This window comes from Mustela lutreola, chromosome 15 (assembly GCF_030435805.1).
Source record: "Mustela lutreola isolate mMusLut2 chromosome 15, mMusLut2.pri, whole genome shotgun sequence".
NCBI classification, from domain to species: domain Eukaryota; kingdom Metazoa; phylum Chordata; class Mammalia; order Carnivora; family Mustelidae; genus Mustela; species Mustela lutreola.
In genome coordinates this window covers 43,676,810-43,694,358 of record NC_081304.1, presented here as the reverse complement: position 1 = coordinate 43,694,358, position 17,549 = coordinate 43,676,810, and the positions used below count along the sequence as shown (strand labels likewise).

General features: G+C 43.1%; 1 protein-coding gene across 1 annotated transcript in view; it reads left to right on the top strand.

The window, feature by feature from the left end:
- BLMH (bleomycin hydrolase) overlaps positions 1 to 16,952 on the top strand; it is a 54,546-nt gene extending 37,594 nt beyond the window's left edge. The window contains exon 12 of the mRNA XM_059148139.1: positions 16,020 to 16,952. Within this exon, the coding sequence (XP_059004122.1) occupies positions 16,020 to 16,171 (152 nt within the window). The 3' untranslated portion in view covers positions 16,172 to 16,952. The remainder of the gene's footprint in view (positions 1 to 16,019) is intronic.
- The last annotated feature ends 597 nt before the right edge of the window (positions 16,953 to 17,549 follow it).

Below are 17,549 nucleotides of genomic sequence, written 5' to 3'. Positions count from 1 at the left end.
CGGTGACTGGCGTCTGTGCTACTCTCTGCCTCCTAAGAGATACAGGTAAAAAGCTGCCCTAGTATGGAGCATTTTTCAGTAATTAGTTCATTAGCTAGACTGCCCTACAGAAAATCTGAGGATCTAGTTTTACTCCGTGATCCCTGTGACCAGCGTGTTTTGCCTGAACCCACAGATGATTCTGAGACCAGTGTGTGCGGGCCTTCATTCCACAAATTGCTGACCCCGTAGACCTCTCTGCACCAGGACCACTTGACCTGAGTTGAGTTGAGTTCCCTTTGCCGGGACACTTGCTCTATAGCATTTGGTGCGTTTTCATCTACCTCACCAACTCTAGAAAGTCAGAATCTTCTCAGTGGGAGAATGGGATTGGCAAGAAGCTTTAGCCATTATTGGAGTATCCTTAGAAGTTGTGAAGTCCAAAGTGCAGAGGAATGCCCAGGCAGAAGACATAAGGAAATTATAGTAATTGAGCTAAAAGCTGACAGGTATTCTATGAGTTATAGCGTTCTATGAGATAGATAGATAGATATATATATATATATATATATATATATATATATATATATATGCGCAAAATGAAGAAAATAAAAATATAAAGGAATCTTGTCACCCAGAGATCACTACCAATTAACAGTTTAGGGTATATTCTTGCAAATTTTTTTTAAAGATTTTATTTGAGATGGTGAGAGAGAGCACATGCGTGCATGCACAGGACCGCAGTAGGGGACAGAGGGTGAACCAGGCTCCCCACTGAGTAGGGAACCCAACATGGAACTTCATCTCAGCACCCTGGGATTGTGACCTGACCTGAAGGCAGATGTTTAACCAACTGAGCCACCCACGCGCCTATATTCTTGCAAAATTTGAGACCATACTTTTTAAAGACAGCTTTTCATAGTAGATAAAATCCTTTTAAGGTGTGATTTAAGATTTTATTTATTTGAGAGAGAGAGTGAAGGAGCAGGGGGAGGGGCAGAGGGAGAAGCAGGCTCCCAGCTGAATGGGGAACCTGATATAGGCCTGGATACCAGGATTCTGGGATGAATGAGCTGAAGGCAGATGTTTAACTGATTGAGCCATCCAGGTGCTCCTAAGGCTTTTTTATTTCTTAATTTTTAGTGTTTCAAACCCAAAGTGGCAACTACCACAAAGTATTAGGCGAGAGAGCATGTATGTGCATGTGTGTGGGTGGTATTTTGTAGCAGCTCTTTACCAGAGTCCGCATTCCGAACATTTAGCCAATGGATTCTGGCTAGGAAAAATGTAGTAACCACAGCTTGCTAGACTAGCTAGAAGACTGACGAGGTGCAGGTAGGGAATCCAGTGAGAGATACCCAAACATTTGGAATCCAACTTCAGCACACATCCCCCCAACCAAGAATCAGCCAGAAATTTCCTTACTAAATAAGAAAAAGAAAATAGAGATCTTAGCAACTCTTTGCCTGTTCCGTCTTTAGATAGTGATTTCCCAACCGTGTTTGTCAGAGACTAGGATTTCCAAGGGTAAGAGGTAGGGAGCAGGTGCGCACGTTTGGAGGTGAGCAAATATAAATGATGTCATTTATATTTGAAGACTGCTGTCTTCGAAGAGTCTATTACCTGAGTTTTGAACTTGACTTGAGTATGCTGTGATTCAACAGCACAGCCTGAAACCTGGAAGCCATTTAATTCGTTGTTCTAAATCTTTTCCATCTTGCCATGATGTGATCCTTGGTGGATTTTCACTCACCATGCCTGGGATCTGCCATGAGACTTGGCAGCTCAGTGTCTCTGTGTAAACAAATACAAGCGCTGTTAGTGCATTTCTGTTCATCCTCAGTTGGGTGGGCCCCTTCCGTGAGTTCAGTGATTGTTCTGTGGTTATGGGCGGCTTGTTAAATTAACTATTATGAATTATAGGGCAGTATATTTTTAAACTGGTGAGTCCTTATATGATGAATTTTATTTTAAGACAAATACACACTGGGATTAGGTGAATTAGAGATCTTAACAAACCTTGCAGAAAGATGAAGATAACTCATGATTTAGTTAATGCTGCAAATTGGTAGTAGTTAAGAAATGAATGCAAAGGAATAACTTGTCTTGAATTGGAAGGATTTGATATTTGTAACATTTTAAAACATAAGAGATTGCTTCAGATGAACCTCAATAGCATCTGTTTCATTTTTGGTCTAATTTGGTCCCTGTAACTGGGTTTGTTATGGGAAAGGTTAGTGTTGAGGAAGAGGACTACAGTTACGGTTTAGATGAGCCTGGATCTGTTGGCTTGCTTCTGTGTTATTTTTCCATCTGTAACTGTCACTTGATTTGTTGATGAGTAGTGTGTTTTTTGTTGTTTTTGTTGGCTTGTCCACAAGCAGTGTTGTGGCTTGACCAGGCCTTGTGGTTTTTATTCTGGAATTTTTTTTTTTTTTCTATTTTTTATTCCGGAAATTTTGAAAAAAATAAAGATTTATTGCTTACAGAACCTCGAAATTACACAGCTCACCGGGGGCCACACCTCAAGGTTGCAGGTAGACAGCGTGCATGTGCGGCAGGTTCTCCTTTAAAGGGGGTTGAGGGTGAAAGACTAAGGTCTCGCAGTCTCACTGTTTATTGGTGAATTTAAAAAATAAGAGCAGAAGCTTAAAGCTTGGGAAGAGAAGCTGTAAGTGGCCTGAATGGTCAGTTATTGAATCAACTAAGATCTCTTAAAACAAAGGAGCTTCAGTGGGGGAGGTGGCCTGGCTCTTTATCTAGTCTAGTGCGGGCAGTGTGTTTATTTGAGATAGGCATCTTTTGTAGTGAGGCCTTAGCAATCAAAGCTTAAGTCAGGCACTTGCATTAAAAAAAGAAAGAAAAACAATTCTCAGGGTTTACACTACTTGGTGATATCCATTTAAGAGAGAATAAACACAATTAAGTCTGGTAAATGCTGTTTTGAGTAATGTGAGTTATTGTCTTTATTACTTTGAACCTAAATATTTATTCTTTTTTTAGATTTATTTATTTGAGAGAGCGAGAGAATGGGGGAGGGAGGCGAGAGGGAGAGGGAGAGAAAATCCTGAGCAAACTCCGCACCAAGCGCAGAGCTGACTGACGTGGGGCTCAATCCCCAAGGTCACTATCCCAGCTGAAACCAAGAGTCGGAAGCTTAACCAACTGCGCCACCAAGGCGCACCCCTAAATACCTACTCTTAAAGAGGATTCTGGGCCACTCTGTTATTTTTTTCCCATTCAGCTTTACCTCTTCACTACTACTTAGTGATTTTGCTGATTTACTAATTCTGTTATGCTGAGAGCTGAGGTCTTGATTCCTGTGATCTCCCTATAATCCTTCTTGGTGAAATCTTTAGCTATCTAGTTAAGGTTAAACTAACTTTTTTGTTGTTCTTGAATAACTTAGCAAAGCATTTCAGTAGAGAACTAAAAGATAGGAGCTGAGTGGGGGTAGGGAATAGTTCATTCAAAGCCAAAATAAATTATTTTCGTGTATTTCTTAGTAATATATGGGGAGGGGCAAATGGAGAGGGAGGGAGAATCTTTTTTTTTTTTTTTTTTAAGATTTTATTTATTTATTTGACAGACAAAGATCACAAGCAGGCAGAGAGGCAGGCAGAGAGAGAGGAAGGGAAGCAGGCTCCCTGCCGAGCAGAGAGCCTGATGCGGGGGCTCGATCCCAGGACCCTGGAATCATGACCTGAGCTGAAAGCAGAGGCCACTGAGCCACCCAGGTGCCCCAGAAGAGAGAATCTTAAGCATGTTCTGCCTTTAGCACGGAGCCTGACATGGGGCTTGGGGATGGATCTGACGACCCTGAGATCGTGACCTGAGCCAAAATCAAGTGTTGGATGCTTACTTAACTGACTGAGCCACGCAAGGCACCCCTTAGCAATGTTCCTTTTTACTTAACAGGAAGTAAGAAAAGAAAATATGATCTAACTTAATTAGCACACCTGGCCTGACCTTAGGAGAGTATGTGTAGTATGTAATTATGCTGATGCTATATATTCACCCCAGTGAGTCCCTCTTGTCTGTCAGCCTGGTGGGCACTGGCCAGCATGTGTGAGGCAGAACTTGCTCTCAGGAGAGGAAACAATCTTAAACAGCACTGCTGAGATTTTGTTTCTGTAGATAACATTAACAGTCTGTTACTATTCTCTTTGAGATTTCTGCCTGTTAAGATGGGTGGTTTCTGGGGGCGCCTGGGTGGCTCAGTGGTTAAGCCGCTGCCTTCGGCTCGGGTCATGATCTCAGGGTCCTGGGATCGAGCCCCGCATCGGGCTCTCTGCTCCGCAGGAAGCCTGCTTCTCTCTCTCTCTCTCTCTCTCTCTCTCTCTCTCTGCCTGCCTCTCTGCCTACTTGTAATCTCTGTCTGTCAAATAAATAAAATAAAATCTTAAAAAAAAAAAAAAAGATGGGTGGTTTCTGAAAAAGCAGTGTTGATGATACAGGCTAGATACAAACACAGCAGAGATACTTAGGCATGCTGCCCTTGCCCTCTGCCCAGTCCTGGCTTTGGTCTTCCCCATTGGTCATGGTCATGGCCTTTCTTACACAGAGATGACTAAGTAAATCGAATAACCTGTTTACCAAAATGGACAAAAGTACCTTCTGACCCCGAGAGACATAAAAGGAGAAATCAATTCTTGTCTTACTTGGGCCCATTGGGTTACTTCCTCTTGTTGAACTCCAGTGTTCTTAGTTAGCTGGACTGAAAATTGGATACATATCTAACATGCTGTATTAGCATCATGGCTTTCTTTTTTCACTTGCTTCTTAAAGCATTTTGTACATGTATGGATCATATCAGAAATGGAGGGATGCCTGGTTGGCTGAGTCAGTAGAGCTCTGACTCTTGATCTCAGGGTTGTGAATTCAAGCCCCCACAGGAGATGTACAGATTACTTAAAAAAAATAAAAATAAAAATCTTTTTTTAAAAAGTGGATTTCACATCGGATGGGGGAACAGACTTTGGGACTTGTTACATTGTCTTTCATTTTAAAAAGTTGGTAAGCTTATTAGAGTAAAATCGTTTATAAAAACATCTAAGAATTTAAAGTAGAGGAAATAACCTTTAGTGCTTCACTCTTAGTCAGAAATTCACCTGAAAAGGGTATATTCTTTAAACCAAGATAACCTGCAAGTCATTTAGCTAATAGGTGATTGAGCCAGAATTATAATTCAGACAGTTTAACATGAGAACCTGTTTTCTTAGCCATGAAACTCTGCTTTCTCTCAGCTTCTCTGTTCTAGTAGCATCCACTCCACTCATGGAAATAATGGATCGATTCATGGTCTTTGGTGATCAGAAACTAGTGGTGGAGGGAACATATAAAACAATAAAGAATCTGGAGACATCATAAATGTCCCATGCCAGCAGAAGGGGCTCGTGGAGCACCATTTATGGCTGGGAATCTGGAGGAGGAAGGAGGGATGGGGTACCTAGTGAAGGTTTATGTTCAAATATAGCACGATGTGAGTGGGGCAACTAAAAAACTCTAAGCACCTATTATTTCCCAGAGTTCTTGTGTCTGTGCTGCTTTATAATATGTTGGCCTTTTTTTCCCCCTTAATTTTTTATCATGGATAATTTCAAGCATGTATAAAGTAAACAGAATAGTAGTAAGGAACTCCCTTGTACCCATCACCCAACTTCAGTAGCTATCAAATTCTGGCATGGATATAAAAAAGTGTTTCTGAGAGTCAGTAAATTGAATTCTTGGATATTCTTCCTAATGAACCAGTCTTATTATGGAACTTGACTTCTTCATGATTGGTTCACTTAATCTGAGATGTATTCTTATTTTAAAGTCTGATACAGCAGAACTGTGAACATGGAATTATCGTAACAAAGTTTTTCATGTTCATTAAGTCCAGTTTCTTAATATACTAAATAATACAACCTTAAAGTAAGGGTAGGGAGAATAGTATTTTCTAATTCTGCAGTGGTCACTGAAAGAAAAAAAAATTTTAAGGTTTTTTTTTTAATGATCTCTACACCCAACATGAGGCTTGAACTTACACCCCAAGATCAAGAGTTGTTTGCTGTACCAATTGAGCCAGCCAGGCACCCCAGAAAACATTTCTTTGAAAAATTTTGTCTCCTAGTTTTTATTTTGAACAAAGATTAGTTTTTCATTTTTAATACTGCTTTTGTGCCTTTCAGATACATGAACATTTAAAATTGTTCTTAACCCACATTCTTCATCTTTTCTCACAAATGGCCTCTCTGTTCCTGATTTAATTTTAGTGAAATTTCCAGACTTCCTCCTTAAAAGAAAGTATCTTGAGGGGCACCTGGGTGCCTCAGTGGGTTAAAAGCCTTTGCCTTTGGCTCAGGTCATGGTCCCAGGGTCCTGGGATCGAGCCCTGCATCGGGCTCTCTGCTCAGCGGGGAGCCTGCTTCCTCCTGTCTCTCTCTACCTGCCTCTCTGCCTACTTGTGATCTCTCTCTGTCAAATAAATAAATAAAATCTTAAAAAAAAAAGAAAGAAAGAAAGAAAAAAGAGTATCTTGATTTCCATCAAAGAGACTTTGGCATATTGGAAATTAATCTGGAAAGAAATTTATGTGGCTGATTCAGATTATATCTGGAGTTCTACTGCTTCCTGAAAATTAGCCTTACCAGCCAAACTATTGCATATGATTTCAGATATCTAGGCAAAAAAGTCATCATATCCTTCATCTAATGTTGTATTGTGGAACCAGGAGAGACAGTTACTACTTTCTTGATTATAGATCCTGGACCACAGTTTAACTCTGTATAATTTCTATTTCTTTGCAACATGGATAATTTCTGTTTCCTTATGAGGTCCTATAGTTTGTATATAGCTGTCAAATGAAATAATGCGTGAAAGCATTTTTCAGACTATAGGACCTCATGCTGCTACAGAACTCTGAAGAGTTCAATGAGTATTCCATATTTCTGTCAGGGGTGCTCAGTATATATAATTCATAGCATCTTCATAAGAATTCAAAATTTGCTGATACATTTGCATTTATTTTTCCTCATGGCATCGAGTAGAGTAACTCAGGATATGAGCATGGGTGATTATACCCATGTTGAATGTGAAAAAACTGAAACTTCAGGCACACTCCCCAAGCCCATTGCAGGGCTCGATCCCAGGACACATGAGCCATGGCCTGAGCCAAGACCAAGAGTGGGACACTTAACCAACTGAGCCATCCAGGCTCTCTGACGGAGACAGTGTCCCTAAAAATGTATGTTACCTCTAAAAGATAACACAGCATTTGCAGAACTGTTTGAGATTCCATTTTGTATATCAAGCACAATTAATGTAAATTACAGGCAATATTGAGCTGAATGTACTGAAATAAGAGAAAATTGTATGAGCTAAAAGCAGAGGTCTCCGACTTTCTAGAAAGGGGCAAGATACAAATATGTGATATCACCTCGGAGTTTTCATGTCTCTACCAGCTTGGGAAAAGTGCTGCTGTTATCAAATCCCAAGTATCCGAGGTCCTTCCGAGGGACTTCCTGTTGTCCATCTTTATTAACCAAAGAGCCTGCATGACTGGGGCTAAACAGCAGTGCGTGGGAGTGGGACAGAGCAAGCATGCACTGTCGGGTTGACTGCTGCTCCCTTATCAAAGCGTGTGGCTGGGAAAGGGCTACCATGTGTGAGGGGGGACAAACTATGGCACAGTAGCTCCTTTTGACCGTAACCAGACCTCAGTCTCGGGGACAAATTCCTCACGTTCCCATAGAGTTTTGTGCGTGTGTTTGCTTTCACCTGTGGAGAGGACCCGCTGTTTTCACCTGATTGTCTCCAACATGTTCCTGCATTGGTCTGAGAGGGATAAAGGGGAAGCACAGGCTCTGGAGCCTCACCGCCTGGGCCCTGGCAGTCCCATCTGTTGGCTCTACGACCTTGGTCATGGTATTTAACCTGCAAAAGCCGTACGTTTCCGATCTATAAAATAGGTCACAATTGTACCTCCCTTGTATGGTTGTTGTGAGAACTGTGCCAGGCATGTAAGGAGTGCTCAAAAACATCAGCTGTCGTCATGACCGTTGTTAATGTTACCTGTGGACAAACGAAGGCAGAACAAGTAGTCCCCCTCAAACGTTGTCTTCTAGAGTGGGGCTGTTTAACTTGCCCACAGCTCCAGTTTCAGATCTTGCAGAATTCAGGACCGTAGTGTGACCATTGTGCTACATGACCCGTTTACCGGATGGATGGCTCGTCATGCGGCCTTAGTTTCATGAGAGAGAGCAGTGGAAGTGACTAAATCTAGTGCTGAGGAAAAACCATTAGCAATAGCATCACCTCACATTTATTGATGGGATGCAGGGAACCGTGCACAGACCATGGTGGAATGAGTGTCGGACCCTCCAAGGAATTCATACGTACTCACCAGGGGCATGGGAAGGGGACTTGAAGAGGGCTGTGATGGGACAGAAGTGGCATTCGTGGTGTGCTCCTCAGACTGTAAGATATAGGGTAAGTAGACCCAGAAAGGGAAAAGAAGAGATGATTTCTCCAAGAAGGCAGATGACAGAGAAAGAGGAAGAACTGGAGAGGACCCCCACAGTGGGGAGACAATCGGAAGGCACCGAAGCTTTTGTGGGGGAGGGGTTAGAGAGAAGTCAGGGAGAACTTGGTGGTGCATAGTGTGAGTGGAGCAGTCAGAAAATGAGTCAAGGGAAAAGGCTTTGGGGCAGGTTTAGAAAAGGAATGAAAGCCCAGCTGTCCTGTTCTACCATATCAGCACCAGTACCAATCCCTTCCAGTGCTAGGTGCGGTGAGGAGACAGGAAGATTGAAGCTGGGACACTTGAGATTGTAAATCTTGCTCCGTATATAGTGTTTGTAATTAATTATAAGGACAAATAAGTAAAACATAAACAACAGAGTAAGTGCAAAATAATGTAGGGGATAAATTGCAAGGTAGATGAGTGATTGGAACTGTGAAGGCTCCTTCGTGAGTCTTCAAGAGGGAATGGAGTTTTTAGGAAAGGTCGTGACTGTTTTGGTAAGGAAGTGGGAGGCCAGCCAGAGCAAGAGTGCTGAAAAGAGTGTAGTGCCCGGCATGTGGGGCATGCTTCCGGTGGGTCTGAGGAAGGAGGCCAGGACATAGTGTGAGCTTTTGAGAAGATCGAAGAGCAAGTTTTGCCTGAAAGAGGAGTAGTGGCCATTCTGGGGTCAGAGAGAAGTCACTGAGTTTCAGTGGGAAAATAGACCCTTGGGTGACATCTGAAGTCTTTCCTCCCCTGTCCGTTGTTAGAGATCTGGCAGGATTGTGTGTGTTCTCAGGCTCCTCTGGATCGTGCTTACTGGTCCAGGGAAAGGAGAAATCTGACTGGTTGGTTCATTGCCTTCTCTCCTCAGCCCAGAGGCAAACAGGTTTCTTCTGGACTCCAGCAGATGATGCTTCCTCAGAAGTGTATGCTTCTGCTCATTGAACGTGGCTGTGACTTGATGGTTTAAAAAAATACAACCAACCCATAACCAAAACAACTTTGTTTCCCTACTATACTTTTCCCTTTAAGTTCTCTAGCTTTTGTTTCTGAGAAAAAGCCTCTGGTGGTATTAAGCTGTAAGAGGATCTCTTCTCTTACTAGCAAAGTGTTCGGGAGCATGAATGTGCCCCACCATACAGCCAGACTTTTGTGTTTACTCTGGAGGAAAAAGAAAGCCTCTTCTTAGATCACTGTCCGATGTCTGTCTCATAAATGGTGCATTTGGTTCCATTTCTTCTTTTTTTTTTTTTAACTCCCAGCCCATCCTGTTCTCTGTCTTCTAAGTATGTGCACCTGGCACACATGACATCTCTTTGATCTAAATACAAAATATCTTATAAGCAGCACCCGGACACATGACATGGAATGTGTGAGCAGGTGGAGTTGGCGCCAAACAGGTGTCCGAACTAGATGACGTGCTGTGACCTGCTGCCTTGGCCGTAAGTGCCAAGTCTCCGAGCGCCGTAGAGGAGGGGGCTGAGCCCCGTGGAAAAGGCTGAATTTGAAGACCTGGGTTTGAATACAAGCTATATGACTTTAGACAATTCACACCAACCCTTCCTGCCTTGCAGTGTTGCAGGATTAAAATCAAAATGAGGACAGTGGATATGAGATTGCATTGTGAAATGAAGCACCCTATAGATTTATGTGTGTGCTTTTGTTTTGCTTTGCTTTCTAGAGTATAATTCTTTTAATAAATCGTAAAATCACAGTGTTCCAAAATCAAATTACAAAAAAGCATCTAAAAAGCATCTTGTTTCCCTGTCGGTCTCTCTCCACTCCCCTCTTTCCGGTTGCCATTCCTGTTAGTTTCTCTTTCCGGTTATCAGTGTGGTTTAGTGCATCAAAGGTAACACACCATGTTAGCCTGCTCTGCCTCTTGCTCTCACTTCACTGAACAGTGTGTCTTGGAGGCATTTCAAATCAGTATGTTTCCGTATCGGGACAGCATCATTATTTTCCATTGTCTGGATGTACCATAGTTTATTCAGCCAGTTTCCTTACTAATGGAACTTGGGGTATTTCCCGTCTTCTGCTATTACAAACAAGGTTGCAGTGAGTTAATATATGCGTGATGTTTTGAGCCGTGCCTAACATGGTAAGTGCCAAATGAGTATTAGTTATTGTGCATAAATACTTACTATGTTCCTGCAAGTATTGTTAAGTCTGTGGGACAAAATCTCAGAAGTGGCATTAGGGAAAGGGGTAAACACATTTGAAATTTTTATAGACACTGCCAAATTTCATTTCATAACGATTGTGTCATTTTCCACATTTGCTATATATTCTCTAGAAATGTAAGGTATTGGAGTACCTGGGTGGTTCAGTTAGTTAAACATTTGCCTATGGCTCAGGTCATGATTCCACGGTCTTGGGATCGAGCCCTGAGTTGGTGGGCTCCCTGCTCAGTGGGGAGTCTGCTTTTTCCTCTCCCTCTGCCTGCTGCTCCCCCACTTGTACATATGCACTCTTTCTCTGTCAAATAAATAAAAATGAAATCTTAAAAAAAAATTACATAGATAATTAAGGATAGGTACAAAGATTAAGTTGCAAAGATATTCATAGCAGTGTTGTTTCTAAGAGTGAAAAAACAAGCCAGACTTCGTCAGTAGGGGACTGATTAAATTCATTTTGGCTTGCTTATCCAAATTCCGCACTTAAAAATTATGATGTAGAGTCGTTGTATTGTTAAAATTAATATGAAAAGAGATGAAGTGGAAAATCTGCAGCCTGTGTGGTACTTAGTAATAAAAGAGCATGTGTGATGTCTCGTTTTTTTTTAATTTGTAGAGTCTATACGTAGGAACTTTATTAAAGGCCGGATGTAAAATCTGAATAGAGTGTATCTCTAGATGGTGGGATTGCAGCCATGCCTTAAATTTATATTTCTTGGGGCGCCTGGGTGGCTCAGTGGGTTAAAGCCTCTGCCTTTGGCTCAGGTCAGGATCCCAGGGTCCTGGTATCGAGCCCCGCATTGGGCTCTCTGCTCAGCAGGGAGCCTGCTTCCCCCCGACGCCCTCTCTCTGCCTGCCTCTCTGCCTACTTGTGATCTCTATCTGATAAATAAATAAAATCTTTAAAAAAAAATTTATATTTCTCTCCTGCTCCTCATCCACCTCTTCCTCTTCCTTCTCATTTTCTACCTTTTCATCTTCTTCCTCTTCCCATGTTTCCAAAATCTGTTATAAGTGTTTATTATTTGAGTAGTCTTTAGAATTAGGAGCCAAAACCCAGTATAAGAATTCTGAAGTTTTGGGCACCTGGGTGGCTCAGTCAGTTGAGTGTCTGTATTCGGCTCAGGTCATGATCCCAGGGTGCTGAGATCGAGTCCCACATCGGGACTGCCTCTGCTGCTCTCTCTGCTTATGCTCTCTCTCTCTCTCTGTCAAATAAATAAATAAAATCTTTAAAAAATAATAATTCTGAAGTTTTGAGGAGAAAATCACCTACCCTGTTGAATAAAGATATCATTTTGTTATTTCTTGTAAGGTTTTTTTCACCTACGTATCTGGATTCGTAACATTGTTATAATTATATAAGATATATTGTCTGTATGCTCTTCGCTTTTATCGCTTAAATGTTTTCCATGTTGCTGCATGGTCTTTGCAACTTCATTTTTTTTTTTGAAGATTTTATTGATTTATTTGACAGACAGAGATCACAAGTAGGCAAAGAAGCAGGCAGAGAGAGAGGGAAGCAGGCTTCCTGCCAAGCAGAGAGCCCAATGCGGGGCTCGATCCCAGGACCCTGAGATCATGACCCGAGCTGAAGTCAGAGGCTTAACCCACTGAGCCACCCAGGCGCCCCTGCAACTTAATTTTAAATGACTGGCTAATGTCCCGTGAAGTAGTTTCTCAGTGTTTATTAGGAGGTTGGAAATACGAGACAAATGCCCGTGAAGTGTTTGCTTTCCTTTCTTGGAAGCTTTCTTCAGCCTTGAGTTCTCACCATCAGGTGAGAGATCGGCAGTGACGTCATGAGGCCCCGAGAATCCAGCCTCCTTAGATCCATGCTGCCAGGCACACCCATCAGAGCAGAACAGAAACTTGATTTTGTCGCACCTTTTTCAAAAAATAGCTGCCCCAGGACACCCCGCATTAACCACAGATCATTTGTTAGTGAGGTAAAATACCTCATAGAAGGCAGAGAGCAAAAAACAGAAAACATCTAACTCATAAATGATAATATATTTACTACCTTAATCAAGTCTGAAAGGTTGGGAAATGTTAGATCTCTGGTAGAATTTCAGAAAACTGTTATTTTCAGGTAAAGATCTTCCCCTTAAACTAACCTGTTCAGTACTATTCTGTTTCTGAGTGAATTTGACCTCATCAATCTAGAGTTGTATCAATAGACACCGTTTTTCCCTTTACCGACCAACACTACACTTTCTCTTAACCAATACAGAAACACTGGCAGTTTTTTTGAGGACTGTTCATGTATTTTGTTTCTTTCTCATTGCCTGTAAACAATTTACAGCTTAAGCAAAATGTGATTTCTCCATAGTTCCTAAAACTGACTTTCTGTTTCCTTAAATATAACCTTGGGCTCCTTGTTGCAGATTTTTCTTCTTCTGGGAACCCCTGTTTCTGGTGGCCAGAGTGCTTAAGGACTGGAAGCTGCAACTTTCTTCAGATCACAATGGCCATTTTTAACCACCTGAAAAAATAAAACATAAACCTGCCTGAATGGGTACTTTGCTGCCCCCCCACATGGCACTCACTTGGGTTCTCAGACATACTGATCCTAATCTCCAGCTCCTGAGACACGAAAGATGCAACAGTTACAGCAACCCCGAGTTCGTTATCTGCTCAGGGTGCAATTACCTGGCCGCCACCTAGACTGTGAGGTTTTTGTGGGCCTCCAGAGAACTCATATCCTGAAGAGAGAGGCGAATCAAGGCAGGTCCTCTGGGTAGGGACACTGAGAGGGCGGATCGCATTTGATAGGAGTTTTAATTTGTGAGGACTTAATCTGATCTGCTTTTGGAACAAGATAGTGTACATGTACTTATTGTCCATTTTCTCTGTGCATTCTTTGAAGACTCATTTGATTGTGTGATGATAGTATTGTCGTAAGGACACAGAACTTTATTACACGAATCTGCCTCTGTCCTTCACCTGCCTCACTGTCCAGAGCCATTCTAGGGATTTATTTAGCCTGGGAAGGGGAAGGATGACTAATGTCTCAAATTGTATGGTGTTTAGTAGTCTGGTTTCCTGCCCACTGAAAGCCCCTCTTGGGGAAAGCAGATAATGAATTTCTCAGGAAGCAGTGACTTGGGATGCAGCAAGAGATGGTACTGGTTGTCCCTTCCGCTGCCCGAGCGGATAGTTGGTGTCTGTTGATAGGACTCTCTGTCCGTTGAGAGAATTTAGTGGCACTCGTGTAGGTGATAGCGCGGGCCAGGTTTTCGACAGACACAAGCAAAGCCAGGGGCTTGGGGGTAATGAATCCAGGCAGGAACTGGAAGCAGCCCTGGTTACAGCGTCCGTTGGGTCTGTGGTCCCCTTGCCTGTACCTCTGGTTGAGAAGAGGAGTGCTGGATCAGGAGGCGGGCGTCAGTGGACAGAGATGCATTCCCTCAGCCTACTTGGAAGGAGCCCTTGAGCACTTCTGCACCGCGTTCCCTTGTGACGATAGACATCCTGTGCCACATCAGGGGGAGCTGTCCTTGGCTTCTGTCACAGGTGAAGAGGAGAACTGGGCACAGGAAACCTCACCGAAACAGTTGTGTTTTCATGTTAAATAATGTCCTCTGTGACACCATTTAGCTTACACAATTAGACTTGCCATCATGTTGCATTTTAATGACTTAAATCAGTCTGGCCTTTAGGGCAGCGGTTGTCAAAGTGTGCTCGCAGGACCCCCGCGGCTCCCTGGGACCCTCTTAGGGGGTTTGCAAGGTCTTCCCTTCAACAACAAATCTGTATGAGGCCAGGTTTTCCTTCCTCTCCTTCAGCCAGAACAACAGATTGCAAAAGATTGCAGACAGAGCAGATACAAGAATTCATTTGTCTTCTGTGAAGCCAGACGTTAAAGTGCAAAACTATGCCATTTTTCTAACTAAGGTTTATTTTGGAGAATTTAATGGTTTTTTTCCTTAAAATGTATTATTTCTATTCATGTTTTTTAAAAAAATTCTTATGAATTAGTATTTTAAACTTTGTTTTCATTTCTAATATGGTGAACACCAGTAGGTGTTCCCACATAAACAACTTTCTGGCATCCTCATTTATTTTAAGAATATAGTGGGGCCTGGACATTGGAGAACTGCTCCCCTAGAGGACTGCCATGGGAGAAACACCTACAACTTTTTCCTTTTTCTTGGTCTCAAGTAGTGAGAAATGATACAGCTCAAAAACCGATTTGCACAAACACTTTGAGGGAAAAAAGGCTTGTGTCTAGTATAGACCAGGTGCCGGATATGATTAAGATGGGAGTGATGATGATGACGGTGATGAAGACTGCTAATTCCTCTGAGTCCTTGGGTGTGTAGGTGTGCACAGCAGCCCTGTGTAAGTTCACATTTCTGTGCTCTGGGCTCTCTCCTTGGCCAATTCGTATTTTAAATATGCACTTTAGTTGCTCACTTTAATTTTACTCTTTATATTATCAGTGGCCAAGTGAAGCATTTTTTCCCCTCTTTAGGTTTGTTGGAAGGGTGTTCCTGAAGGGGAATTTGTTTTGTCCTAGTGGAGCCTGAAATAGAGGTTAATCGTCGTCCTAATGGGAAAAGGCAGGCTTCTAAGATGGGTGGATGATGGCTGACGCCATGTTTTCTCTGGGCTGAGCTCTCAGCCTAGGGTATTCATACGGTCCTACCCAGTGGAAAGGTCTGTAAACTGTAGGGCCTCTCTGAGGAAAAGAGATCAAGAAGCTGTCTCAGTCTCCCATTTCTGCCTGATCTTCACCACAGATTTTCCACTAGGAAAGCAAAGACCGTGTTATCATTTGACTTACACAGGATCACCAGCAAATAAGCAGCTACCTGGGAATGAAGACACGGGCCCCATCAGGTTCCCCCTAGCAGCTTAGCTGCTCGCAGGAATTTACAGGGGAGAGGAAGGTAGGAGAAGAGCCTGTGATGCTGAGAAGGTGGGCAGGGTAAGGATGAAACTAGGGTGCTTGCCCTTCTGATCCTAGAGGTCAGTCCCCTTGGTGTTGGCTCTATGAACAAGAAGCCTTTCCTCCTGTCTTCTAGGGTCACATGCTCCTCTTCAGCCCAGACAGCCCAGGCAATGAAACAGCACAGGATCTGCGAACAGTCTTAGGTCCGAGGCCCAGGTCGGAGCCTCCCCTGTGCGACCGGGCCTGTCACCTAATTACTCTGAGCCCCAGTTTTCTGATAGATGAAATTATAGCCATGCCTGTCATGTCTGCATCACAGAATGGTTAGTAAGACCTAGAGTAAGTGAGGTTTTAGACGGGAAAGCTGAAAAACGTGTGCAGGTATAAGTTTTGTAAAAAGCTTCTTTAGAGTGCTAGTGGGACTTCTGCCCTTTGCCCCTTGCCCTCTGGTTCATGAGCCTTCTGTTCTTTCCTCCAGGTTACCTGTGCATGACAGATGAGTGGTTCTCTGAGTATGTCTACGAAGTAGTGGTGGACAAGAAGCACGTTCCCGAAGAGGTGCTAGCCGTGCTAGAGCAGGAACCCATCGTCCTGCCGGCCTGGGACCCCATGGGGGCTTTGGCCGACTGACGCTGCCTCTAGCTCTTTCCTCCTCCTCCGGGACCTGAAGTAGCTGCAACGGACAGATCCAAGGACTGAAGCCAAAGTTACATGGGTTCCCACAGGACACAGTCAGACTCTTGGATTTCTCCTCCAGGAACCTCTTCGGAGAAGTGTGCTTTATGATGAGACAAAATATTCTTGAAAGGAAGGATCAGGTCACACTCTGTACTCTCCTCATCCCCAACAGCTCAGGATCTCTTAGCATTTTAATTAGCTGTCATTGTTTGTCCTAACTCTGTCAAAAGGTCTGGCTTAGTGTCTTTTCAGAAGACAGGAGAGGATGAGCAATTGATGGAGAGAAAATGGACCTGATGCTCCTTGTTTCTAGGGTAGAGTTGGGGGAGGGTTATCTTGAGATTTGAGCTTTCAAACTGCATGCTGCCTGACAGCATCACTGTCCTTCCTAGATGGCAGTCACTGAATCCCGTTTTTGTCAAGGTAGTTTTATGTGCCTCTGATAGCCCAGGAATGGGAGGTTGATCGAGTCTGACATGATTCCTTCCTGTTCGGAACTGTGGGGAAGCACAGGTCTCCTTGAGTGGAGGCTTAGAGAAAGAGGAGTGTGAGAACAACCAAAACTTTATCATGATCTGAATTATAACCCTTAGGGGGCGCTCTAGCCCAACGGTTTAACTGCGGCCTCTGGACTCTGGAGTCGGGTGGGCAGGAAAAGGCGATGCCATTCTTTCTGACAACTAGATGGTGCTGAGAAGCTTTTGAATAAAACACTTTGCTAAATGAGAGTAAATGGCTTATTTGATCTAGCTAGGAGTTTATTTAGCAACAAAAGAAAGCAACCAGGTGACTCCTATTCCTCAAAATGGAGAAACCGTAAGATGCCTCAGGGCTTCCCTGCTTCACTTTCTGTGTGGTCTCGATGGTCCTTCCCAGCCAGTGCTGACCCTCACTGGCTTCCGCAGAGGATGTCCAGGCACCGCATCTAGGAGAGCTTGTGTCCCTGCCACTTAACCGTTTTTTCATCCAGATCTTAGAAGAGTAAGAAAGGAAGCTTTGCTGGGTTCAGACTTGTAAGTGGCTGGAGAGTATGTTTTACTGAGACTGGGTCTCCCTTTCACTGAAAGCAATTAAATATAGCCTCCTAATCAATATTTCCATCAGTGCCTGAGCCCCCTACCTTTCTGGCTTTCCTAGAATCTTCTCAGTCCTAGCAGGGCTGTCTGTCATAGCACTTTCCAAGATAACATTAGATAAAGGATCAAGCTTTAATCGAAGTGTTGCTATTGTTGTAAACCCTTTCTGTTTCAAGCAAGTTAAATAAACCCATTTCTAGGCACATCATGGCAAAATGCTAGAACAGATCTTTAAGGCATCCAGGAACACAGAC